The sequence below is a fragment of the Myxine glutinosa genome, chromosome 1 (genome assembly GCF_964187855.1).
Source record: "Myxine glutinosa chromosome 1, kmMyxGlut1.1, whole genome shotgun sequence".
Lineage (NCBI taxonomy): Eukaryota > Metazoa > Chordata > Myxini > Myxiniformes > Myxinidae > Myxine > Myxine glutinosa.
This window is the reverse complement of record NC_136261.1, coordinates 408,038,821-408,051,540: the sequence shown is the minus strand read 5'-3', so window position 1 is coordinate 408,051,540 and position 12,720 is coordinate 408,038,821. Positions and strand designations below refer to the sequence as shown.

Here is a 12,720-nt window from a genome sequence, read left to right as displayed (position 1 = left end):
TTGCTCGGGAGGGGCGTTTCAAGTCTCTCGGTTGCGCCGACCCAGAAAGAACAAGGGGCTTAACTCCCCTTGGTAAGGGCAGGAAGGGCGGCGAGAACCGTAACATTTGGTGTCAGGAGTGGGATTTGGAACCCTGGACAAAATTTTTGGACACCAAAATTTTGGACACCAAATTGTACAAATTGGCCATAACATTTGGTGTCGGGGAGTGGGATTGGACCTGGAGTGTGCTTTACGCACTCGAAATTACGAGCGAACGAAATTTAGTTTCAAATCCAAATTTTATTCGTACCATGGCTAGCCAAGGCGGTCGAATGCTGGTGGGGGTAGAAGAGGAGGAGGAATTACTGACCCAGGACCCACAGGAAGAGCTGGTAGACGAAGGGAGAATTGATGAGGGGGCAGTAGCGGGCGAAGAAAATGGCAGCACCTCACACGTGGCGGGGAGAGCCGAGCCTGCGGTGCCAGCGGTTTCGGACCTGTACTCACTCATGACGCAATTCATGGCAGAAATGAAAGAAATGGGGGACAAATCAAAAAGGGAAATAATTGAAGCCCAAAAGGACGATATGCGGGGACTAAAGAATGACATGAATAAAATAACGGGGAGAATGGACGGACGCCCAAATCAATGACATGAAAGAAATGAGGGACGAAGCAAGGTGTAACCCGGGTGAATTGACTGCAAAAATGGATGCCCAAAGTGACAAATTCACCCGAGAATTGGAAGAAACAGGGGAGGACATTGGACGCATGTTGAGCGAGGAGGTCGCATTGGTACGCGACGAGGTGATGCGATGTGAGGAACACGTGGGGAGCGAAGTAGAGCAGAGCGCAGCTAAGTTGACCGGGGCTATAGAAATCGCAACGCGGGGTGTAGAAAAACCGACGATCGTTGAATTGGAAAAAAATCTTATGTGCGCCGACGGTCGTCGAAGAAATGATTATAATTGAAATTGAAGAGACAGGAGAGAAAGTAAATAAATCACAGAGGGAAGAAATGGGATGCGCACAAAGTTTGTATTTGCACCGTGATGTCGGGCTTGCTAACTCAATGGAAAGTTTACAGGTGCTGGCGGAAAACGAGGTCCCCAAGGTGAGTAGGAATAATGGCGCGAATGTGTTTGGCGTGAAAGGGTTTTTGGCGCGCTTGGGAAAGAGACGAAACCCGGGCGGTCGCGGAAGGTCCATTGTGCGGTGTACGAGGGCGACTTTGGCGTGTGTGAGAGAAAAGTGAGCACCGGAGCGCGGGTGTGAGAGAGAAAAGTGCACACAAGAGGATGTGGAAGAAGAGTGTGTAACAGAATGTATCGGAGACGCAGGGACGCCTGGGTGTGCGAGTGCGGAGTGGGTCGCGAGTGGTGAGAACGCGGCTCAAGCATCGACACCGACCGGGGTAGCGTTTAGCGCGACGGATAGCCGACGTGAGCCCTCGGTGAGTTGTGCGAGGCAGGGACCGGCTGGGATCGGTGGTGCGGCGGTTTCACAAGGACCGCCATGCACGACCCGTGCCGGCCCCCGCCCTGTATGGTTGGTGCCGTGCCGTGGCGGCAAAGGCGATCGGCGAGGTTCAAGGGTAGGTAGGAGATTTCGGAGCCACGCACCCTGGCAGGTTTGGTGCTCCGACCGCAGTCGGTTGGGCCATCGTGCGTGGGACCGCGAGGCCCCGTGCAGGGATGAGGCGCTGAACCTCGGCCCATCCATGCCTCCTCCCCTGGATCAAAAATGCCGGACGGACACCCCATACAGGCGACCAACCAACCGCATGGATCGCGCGGCCTTTCGAAGCCGAGCTGTGACGACGTATTTCCACACGGAGAGGCTCAAGTGTAGCGGACGGATGAGAGGAGTGTACCCTACATGGAGGAATGGTAGTTTAACCATTCCTCACATGGCCAGGGCCCATGAGCATTCGTTTAGGGGGATGGCAGTGACAGGCACATGGGGGTGCCGCAATGGTTACCTCCATGGGGCACCGAAGCTAGCCGAGGGAGGGCTAGGATAATGTAAGGGAATTAGCAGACTGTAGAGGACATGAGATTTAAGTAGTGACATTTGAACTGTAGTGGGGACGTAGGTAGCTTAGATGGTTGATAACGACGAAGGGAGTGCATAATGTAACGGGACGACGGGGAAGCACGAGTAGTAGGGGAAGTAGTTAGATAGATGATGCTGTGTGCTTGGTGAGGAATTGTGTGAGGAATTGTGGAGACAAATGGAATTGTGTTGAGGTGTATGGAAAGTAGTGTGTGAGATAAATTGGTGTGTGAGCACAAAAGGTGTGCGGGACAAAAGGTGTGAAAAATAAATGGCGTGCGAGATATTTGGTGTGCGAATATGTGGTGTGAAATGCTTGGTGTGGAATGCTTGGTGTGGAATGAGTGGTGTGGAGTGCATGGTGCGAAGGAGTGAATAGGGGAAGAGTGGAACTCATTCGCGAAAGCCCGGGGGGGGGGGGGTGTAAAGCCAGGTAGAGGGCTTAGGCAAAATTTGGATGGATATTGACACCTGTGGTGCAGGTAGTGGCAAAGTAGTGTTTTGGAGGGTGCGTGAGACTGTGGAATGGCTGGGCGTGTGGTTTAATTGGTGCATATGGTTATTGGGGCACCCCGCCACTGGTAGTTTGTCGGCCAGGTGAGGCCGCAGGTAGGCTCTGGGAGCCAGTTAGAGTGGTTTTGAGTGGGGCCCGAGGATCCAAAGGAAGGACCCGGGTTGCCCAATGCTGAGGTGGGCATCAGGGGGTAAAGAGCCAGGAGGGGCCTGCCTCAGTTTAGGTAGTCGCAGGAGCAGGTAAGCTCGGGTGGCGACTTCAGTGGCGGAGGTGCGCAGGTAGGTAGACCTGCTAGTCGAGCCACACGACCCAGCCCCGAAATTGTGCAAGGGCACAGAATGAAAATTTGTGGGAGTGAGACCCAAATTTCTAGGGCACCGCAGAGTGAACAATGGGAATTCGGGTTCTTAGAACCACATAGTTTAAAGAGGCCGCTTCACAGGGTATGACCCCGGGTAGGTTAAAAGTAAATGTCAGTCCTGTAGTTAGGATGAGAAACCCCCTTCGCATCATCCACAGCCATTCAACAAGGAGGACGAAGCTCCACACCAGGACCAAGTGAAGTGTTTGAGTGTAAGACGCATCATGACGTAATGAGACATTGTGTTTTGTTCCATTCCTTCCTTCCTGGGAGGGATTGGGAGATGAATTTGGATTAGAAGGGGGATATGGGAGACGAGACGTAGAGACGAATTTGTAAATACAAAGAAGGGCTCGGGTAGTGTAAGCCGATGATGGGGGGTAAGGACGGATAGGGACGAGCCTGCTCTGCTCGCTCCTCCGCGGCCCACGCGCTGCATTACCTTGTTTTGCTGTGTACTGTTGTGCCCTTTCCACTTTGCTGGTCGTGCTTTGTCTCTCCCCCCACCCCAGGACCATTTTGGAGGTGGACTGTGCAGCACCATCGACCTGTGCAGCATCCCTGCTGCACATTGCTACATCTGTGCAGCCGAACTGCGCAGCACTCTGCTGCCATATCCTTTTGTGCAACTTTGCTGCACCTGTGCAGCACTTTGCTGTCACAAACACTTTGCTGCACATATTACACTTATGGACCACAAGTTTTGTGGCCTTGCACCTCTGCTGTGCAACACCTTGCTGCAGAATCACCTTGCATCTTCGGACCACTTGTTTTGAGTGGCATGAATGTCACGCAGTCGGACCACATAAGGTTGGCCCTGCCTGGCAGAGAAATAAAATGAATGCATTTGTTGTGCATTTTTATTATGGTGTGCTATGGATGAGAAGATTTGTAAGTTTAGTTAGCCCTGAAGAGCAGGAATGGCCTGTATGCCGGTCCGGGGGCTAGCCGGTTTGATATATGCACACAGAAGAAGCAAGATGCAAGATGCAAGAAGCAAGCAGCAAGTGTAATGAATTTATGAGTGTGTTTTGTGTTTTGCTGTGCTTTCTCTCCCCTCCAATCTTTTTTTCAAAAGGACAGGTCCTGGGGCATAGAACTGTAAATAAGGTTAAGTTTTCTGTGCTTGTATATAAAAATGCTGCCCACCGGCTATATGTTTAGTTTGACAAATTCCGGATTCGGTTAGTTGTGGGCGTGATTCTGTTAGATTAGCTACTCAACGCAATAGGGGGGACATATTTAGTGTTTTAAAACTGTCGCACACACGGGTTAGAGTAAATGTTAGGGGGAACCACATCTATATGTCACATGTAAAAGTAAAAGTTAATTTTCCAGATCATTCTCAAAACCGGTCGTTCCATTTTTGTTGGGTTTGAATCGGGGACGAGTCTGATGAGGGAGAGGGGGTAGTGTTGCGGTTTTGCATTTTGTACAATAAAGGTTAAATTTCCCCCTCATAGTTTAGTCACACAACAACATGTAGCCTCGCGATAGTTCAGTTATTTCTTAGTATGTGTGAGAATAGTCCTTTTCCTGTGTTCGTCTTGCGTTGAGTATAATAATGAGAGTAGGTCCTCCATTGCCTTATGCCGCCTCCATTGCCTTATGCCGCCTCCATTGCCTTATTCCACCTCCATTGCCTTACGCCTCCTTATGCTGCCTTTGGCTTTTTGGCGCGAATTAACACGAGGCAGGCCTGGCAAATCAAGGCAAGACCGAATGAGGGCGGCGGAGAAGCTGACGGTAAGCGTGAGCCGCCAATCAGGGCTCGAAGGGAGTGGCTGCGGCGTCACAGGGTGTGGTTGGAACATTCGAGAGGGCTCAGGGCATGGCAATAAAACCCGTTGCGCGAAGCCCTCACAGCAGTTCTGCGAAGGGGTGAGCTTGCAAGTTATTAAAGTCCTGTTGAGCTTGAGGAGTTCTGCGAAGGGAGGCGCTTGACTAAGTTCTGTGAGAGTTGAGTGTTGTACAAGAGAGAAGATGTGCATTAACTAAGTTATAAGCGCTCTTACCAAATTGGACGCTCGGTTGAGCTTGAGGCCGAGCCTCTATTGGGTTACGCGAGTGATAGCACGCCGGCAAATAAACGCGCTGGGGAAAACCGCCAAGCCGGCGAGAGACGCGTACATTTCCCTTCTGCCTGCTATGCCCTTTGTTCGAGAGACGCACAACAAGGATCCCTTCCACTACCTGCTTGCCTTCATCGTGGGACGTGCTGTGACCGTGGAGAGCCTCGTCGGGCGGGGCCATTCCTGGACGACCAAGGCAGCGCGTGAACACAATTCTACCTGCATTTCCCCTTTGTGAGTGTGATCGGGCCCGTGTCTGGGCTTAACATAAGACTGGTTAAGGCTGCTCTGTGTCTCTGTGCTTCTACTGATCATTGTACATAATAGTAATTAAACCTGTGTTCTTCCTTTATTCGACTGTCTCATCTTTTCCATCATTGACTAAGCGTGGTACGAATAGAACCGCTCAAATCGGGTTCCAATACTAGAAAACTGCACGGACCACGTGGTACGCAATCCGCTCGGTGTACTTAAATTACACGTGGCTCGTGCGAGGCTCGATTCCCCGCTTCTGCGGTGGCGCAGGTATTTAGGTACGTGTGAGAATTGTCCCGAAACCCTACCTCGCGTTTGCCCGGGAGGGGCGTTTCAAGTCTCTCGGTTGCGCCGACCCAGAAAGAACAAGGGGCTTAATCTCCCCTTGGTAAGGGCAGCGAGAACTGTAACAATATGTTAAATGCACATACAGCACGACCATATGTTAAATGTACATACAAGTCGACCATGTCAAATGTACGTACAGTATGACCATGTCAAATGTACATACAATATGACCATGTCAAATGTACATACAGTATGACCATGTCAAATGTACATACAGTACGATCATATGTTAAATGTTCATACAGTACGACCATATGTTAATTGTCCATACAGCATGACCATATGTTAAATGTACATACCACATGACCATATGTTAAATGTACATACAGCATGACCATATGTTAAATGTGCATACAGCATGACCATATGTTAAATGTACGTACAGCATGACCATATGTTAAATGTACATACCGCATGACCATATGTTAAATGTACATACAGCATGACCATATGTTAAATGTGCATACAGCATGACCATATGTTAAATGTGCATACAGCATGACCATATGTTAAATGTGCATACAGCACGATCATATGTTAAATGTACATACAGCACGACCATATGTTAAATGTACATTCAGGTCGACCATGTCAAATGTACGTACAGTATGACCATGTCAAAAGTACATACAATATGACCATGTCAAATGTACATACAGTATGACCATGTCAAATGTACATACAGTACGATCATATGTTAAATGTACATACAGTACGACCATATGTTAAATGTACATACAGCATGACCATATGTTAAATGTACATACCGCATGACCATATGTTAAATGTACATACAGCATGACCATATGTTAAATGTGCATACAGCATGACCATATGTTAAATGTGCCATGTGTTAATGCATGACCATATGTTAATGATCATATGTTAAATGTACATACAGCACAACCATATGTGAAATGTACATACAGTACGACAATGTAAAATGTACATTCAGTACGACCATATTAAATCATATGTAGTATATACATCGATCAATATTTAATAATACCGGTTCGGTATTATTAAATATCGAAGCTCCTGATCATTAATAATTTGCTTCCCTAAAGACGAACTCACGTTATCATTTTGTCTTCAAACATTGCTTTGATGAAATCGTCCATGTTTAAAGCCATTTCGTTTGTCTCTGCCCCTCGAAAGTCCTCGGAAACGAGCACGGATGCGATTGAAGCTCGATACTGTTTCACGCTAAACCGTAACGTAGCAACGCCTGCATGACGTCACTTCCTGTTCTGTTTTTAACGCTCTTCGTGCACGAGCCCTGAAAGTGAAACTTTTAATAAATAATAATAATAAGAATAATACGAGTTTCTTTACAAGGAACTTCAACACAGGAGGAAGCTATTGGGCCCAGCCAAGTCTGCGCTACTATTACCAGCCTATGGTTGTTTATCCATGCTCTACCCTTCAAATTCTGAGCATATTAATACGTCCCATTTTTATTCTAACCATCACCATCAGGCCACAAAGTCTGGCTTAAGTTAAACTTTCTTGCCTGTGTTGGTCATTTAACTCCATCTGGTTGATATTGGTTCAATAAAACTCCATATAATGATATTTTGTGGATTTCTGGTTCCACAGAATTTTTTTCCCCAACATCAACTCAAACACATTTATGTAATTTATTGAACATTTTATCTTTCTGTCGTTCTCAAGCCAATCGTGTTCCATTACCAATAAGCTTGCTATCGCTTGCCAAGCCAGCCGTTCCTTATCAACCTTACCAAATCCAAAAAACGCTGGGTTGTGAGCAGTAAAGAAAAACTTCCGAGGGCATGCGAGGCAACGCTTCGTTACCTATACACCGCCCAAATGAAGGGAGGGTTTTTTCCACGCATAACTGATCTGTGGGTCCCTCCTGCTCGCTCATTGGTGACGAAGGTGGTGTAATAGACGAGGTGTCGTTTACGTTCGCTGGTCTCCCATCGAATCTGAATGTGAATTAGACTACAAGTGAAGGTTTACCTTTTCAATACAGTTTTTTTTTGACTCCGCCCCCGAAGGTGGCCGGAAACATTGTTATCGGGTTGTCCGTCCATCCGGGCCAAACCTAGTTTTTCTCAGCAACCACATGTCCGATTGAGACGAAACTTTCAGGGTAGGAGTGACACCCACGCATAATGTTTTGTGATAACTGTGACATCATAGGTCACGTGGTATGGCAGCCATCTTGGAATAAACGCAAATATTTAAAATTTTATTTCTCAGAAACTGCTGAATGTAAAAATTTGAAACTTGGCACATTGTCAAGTACTTCCAATGGGGGGAAAAAAGCATGATAATGATGACGTCATAGCTGAAGTGGTATACCAGCCAAAAATGTTTTAATCGAATTCCTTATCCTGAAAATCTGAAATTGCATGCACATGATATATGACCCATTTGTATTGAAATATTAAATTTGTAACATCATAGGTCACATGGTTTGGCAGCCATATTGGATTTAACCTAAACCCTTTAAAAAAAACATCTTCTCCCAAACCACCAAATGAATTGGCTCAAAACTTTACATGCGTCATTGACCAGGCATGGCGATTAAGAGGATAACGAAAACATCATTGGTCACATGGTTTGGCAGCCATATTGGATTGAAGAAATCTATATAAATAAAACAGTTTGTGTGTGTGTGTTACCTATAGACTCCTAAACGGAGAGGCTCACGTACTTGATATTTGGCATAGACATGGCCATTGAGCCTGGGAAGGACATGGCCTACCTAAAAATATTTGACGAGATCCATATTTTTTATTCATATTTACCTCAGCGCATTTCAGCGAGGAACATTATACACTGAATCTCAGCATGTGCCAGAGCAGCTCGCTGATTCGCTCAGAGCGATCACGTGATGTTCCATCCTCGCTGCCAGACTAGAGTCCCTGTATAAAGAGAGTTGTGTCAACTCAAATTTGGACGCCATTTTGTGTCTAAGTGTGTCGGATTAGATATACATGTACATTCGCGATATGGGGTGATATATTCTAAACCTGCTAAAAAAAATTTACTAGACATATTTAGTCTTATTATTACATACAGGTGATATTTGTTTTGTCAAAAACTCAGCTATTGCCGTGAAAAAGAGCTGTGTGGTGATATTAAAAGTGGTATGGCAATGCATATTACAAGCCAACACTGCATATAAGAGCTAACATTATAAGTAAGACAAACCAATGCTGTCGTTCTCTGAATTTTAATAACTTTTAGAAAGGAGTGTGGGCATTTTGCCCACACTCTTTTCTAAAAGTGTGGGCATAACATAAGAGTGTGGAGTGTGGGCAAAATCCCAAAATCCAATCTAATCCTCTCCATAAGAAAGGAGTGTGGGCATAACCAACACAGTTTAATTTTAATGAGCTGTCATGTACTAGTACTTCCACAACAGAAAATCACATGGACAATCTTCCGGAAGATGGCCAGACAAATCGCTAGCTCTATCGACCACATGTATATTGATATCAAACAGGGATAACAGCTTTTGAAAGTTGAGCCAGTTTTAAATGTGGGTTCACAAATACACCTGTTTTACTGCATTAATCACCTAGAAATATTGTATGTTTTGGGAACGATAGCTGTCACCAGGTTAAAAATATAGGAATTGTCCAATGTGCAAAATCTTCCATCACTACAATTTGGCCATAAATCCCGGGGTGGGAAATATTTGAGCAAATATGCCACAAGACGCATGAGCACTGTACAAAGCAAACAATAACTCGTCAAATTTTGGACGTATGGATGGCTGCACAACCCGCAAAAAAATTGAGCAGGTCCCCCCCTAAAATTGCTTTTATGATTGCCGATTAGGCTAAAGATTTTAAACCAAAAAAATAACTTGCCTCGGAATAAGTTTTGAATGGACGGACAGACAACTGAAAACAAAACGGACCATGGGTTTCCCACCCCTATAAAATCAAAATTAATTCCCTCTGAAAAAGTACAGTGACATTGCCCGCAGACTACCCAACCGCAGACCAGGCAATGTCACTGTACCGGGACATTTCATCAATCAATGACAATATGCGGTCCGCTAGGACTACCCGAAAAATATTGAGCAGGGTTCTTCCCACGGAAATGCATTTTTGGTCAGCTCCTTGAAGATTATAAACAAACACAAATCACTTCCCTTTAAAAGGGTTTTCAACGGACAGACAACCAAAAAAAAAACCGAGCAGATAGAATTGCTTTTGAACATCGATCATCAAGCGGCGTGGGCCTACCTGGCAGAGTCTCGAGGAGTCGATCGCTTTCCAGCTCTTTCGTCTGACTTTCGCTTCCAAAATTTGTCTTCTGACTTTATCACTTGGAAATCTATACATCTTATATTTCCCAGATTGGTTTGAACAACCAAAAGCAGAACAACCAGTCATTTTGTTTGGCAATAAACAACATTCCCGTACCAAGCTGACGTTCACGCACGGTGAAGTTAGACACAAAATGGCGCCACGAAATCACGTGACCAGAAATCTCGGGTCATCGCATGGCACAACTCTCTTTATACAGGGACTCTACCCCAGACCATTGAACTGAAAATATATAGAACGAGCAGAAGTACCCGGCATTGCCGGGCGGGGGAGGGAAGGGGGAAGGGAGGGGAACGGGGGGGAGGGGAGGAGAGGGGGGGAGGGGGAGGGGGAAGGGAGGGGAGGGGAGGGAAATGGGTGGGGAGGGGGGGGGGAAGGGGGGAAGGGAAGGGGAGGGGGAAGGGAGGGGAGGGGGTGAGGGGGCGAGGGGGAGGAGGCGAGGAAGAGTCCTGCGTCCCCCTCCCCCTCTCCTCCCCTCCCCTCCTCCCCGTTCCCCCCCCCCCCCCCGTTCTCCTCCCCTCCCCTCCTCTTTCCCCTCCACCCGTTCCCCTCCCCTCCCCCGCCTGGCAACGCCAGTTACTTCTGCTAGTATATTAAATAATTATATCTCTGAAACCGCTTACTCTATCGATGAGAAGTTTTACAAATATCATCTAACACCTTTTTTGCATATAGTTTGAGAATGATGTCGTAGGTCACGTGGTTTGGCAGCCATCATGGATAGAAAAGTGAACCTTATCCGATCAACATGAAACTTTAAAAACGTGATCCCCTACCCATACATATGCAGAGTGTACATTTTTAAGGTAATATGTCACGTGGTATGGCAGTCAGCCATATTAGCTTGAAGGCCGGTGATTTAAAAAAAAAACAATCCCTTCTCTGAAACCGCTTCACCGATTGATATGAAACCTGTCATGTCTGGTAAAAATGTGATACTTGAAAACAGCTGATGGGATTTAAATCAAACTTGTTTATTTTTTGGCATCTACCCGTTGTGAGACTATGCGGAGGCATATGGGCGACACTGTCGCATTGCTCTAGTTTCTCTGGTGGCATAGAGGTCCTTCTCAAGCTCTTCCACCTGAGATTCATCCTTCCCGGAGGTTGTTCTTTGCTCATCACGTGATGTGATTCGAGCCAATGAAGGGCATGATGCAAGACGATGCGCTTTGGCTGCTCTTGATTGGCTCGAATCACCTAGACACGCCCATTGGTTCTTCTGAAAAATGAATTATCATCAAGAGGAATTGAGAGTTGGCTCCATTGATCTCCAGCAACAATTCGTAATTTGTTCAGGGTGCCAGGGACAACCCGCCTATTTTTCCAAATAGACACTGGGATCTTTTACGTCCATCAATTTGAAGGTAGCAGACAGGAAACCCAGGAAAAGTCTATCGAGGGACAAAGGACTGATACAGCACCATGGCATCGGCCCGCTGATCTCTATACTAACTGGATTGGGTGCTGTGCACTATTTGTACAATCTAGAGTGAAGCTGCCGATGCGAAGCGGCAGCCATATTGGGACCATCAAAAAGCTAATAAAATGCGTTTCGCATGCATTGCTAGACATAAATGTGTTCACCGTCCCTCAGTTGCACGTTCCGTCAGGTGTCCTGTCTGCAAGCTCTGGCAGCCAGTCGACTGTAAAAACCCCACGTCATCTTTCTCGAAGAGCAAGTGAGTTAAAACAGGGACGGTGAACAAATTACAGATTCCTTCCCAAATCACGGTCAGTGGAACATCAGGCGTAGCCAACCAGTTCGTGAAAGACTTTGACCTGAAATAATCGCAGACCGACACATAATGTGGAAATAATTGAGGTCATTAAATTTGTATGTAGTATGAAGGTAGTAAATATATAGATAGTAGGTATTAAGGTAGTATGTAGTATGAAGGTAGTATGTAGTATGAAGGTAGTATGTAGTATGAAGGTAGTATGTAGTATGAAGGTAGTAAGTATGTAGATCGTAAGTATTAAGGTAGTAAGTATTAAGGTAGTATGTAGTATGAAGGTAGTATGTAGTATGAAGGTAGTATGTAGTATGAAGGCAGTAAGTATGTCGATAGTAAGTATGTAGATAGTAAGTATTAAGGTAGTAAGTATTAAGGTAGTATGTAGTATTAAGGTAGTATGTAGTATTAAGGTAGTATGTAGTATGAAGGTAGTATGTAGTATGAATGCAGTAAGTATTGAGGTAGTATGTAGTATTAAGGTAGTATGTTGTATGAAGGTAGTAAGTATGAAGGTAGTAAGTATGAAGGTGGTAAGTGTGTAGATAGTAAGTATTAAGGTAGTAAGTATAAAGGTAGTATGTAGTATGAAGGCAGTATGTAGTATGTCGGTAGTATGCAGTATGAAGGTAGTAAGTATGAAGGTGGTAAGTGTGTAGATAGTAAGTATTAAGGTAGTAAGTATAAAGGTAGTATTGAGGGAGCTGCGCTCCAACGCGAGTCGAAAGAATTGACGCGACCAAAGACGGAATTCGTCCGAGTTGCTTTATTGAAACAAAACAGCTCAGGTATTCTGACAAGCCCGTTTATCGGGCAGCAATATATATACACATTTATGTCGGGAAGCTTGCCCGGCAAAAGCTATACCGGGCATGCCCGGGTATCAAGGGCGAGCCTTGGAAAGGCGAGTCTGGACCTGCCCGGGCGTGTTTGGCTGCGGCCTGGCAAGTCGAGGCTGGGCGTGCCCGGGCGCTCTGGACGAGCACTGGAAAGGCGAGAGCGGGCATGCCCGGACGCTCTGGGCGAGCCCTGGAAAGGCGATAGCGGGCATGCCCGGGCGCTCTGGGCGAGCCCTGGAAAGGCG

At 46.2% G+C, this 12,720-nt stretch overlaps 1 protein-coding gene across 1 annotated transcript in view; it reads right to left on the bottom strand.

Annotated features, from left to right (window-relative positions):
* The window catches only part of LOC137417521 (coiled-coil domain-containing protein 42 homolog), a 91,576-nt gene extending 81,023 nt beyond the window's left edge, over positions 1–10,553 (bottom strand). The window contains exons 1-3 of the mRNA XM_078785588.1: positions 10,524–10,553; positions 7,055–7,100; positions 6,665–6,815 (exon numbers count right to left, since the gene is read on the bottom strand). Of these exons, the coding sequence (XP_078641714.1) occupies positions 6,665–6,815; positions 7,055–7,100; positions 10,524–10,553 (227 nt within the window). The remainder of the gene's footprint in view (positions 1–6,664; positions 6,816–7,054; positions 7,101–10,523) is intronic.
* Positions 10,554–12,720: the final 2,167 nt, after the last annotated feature.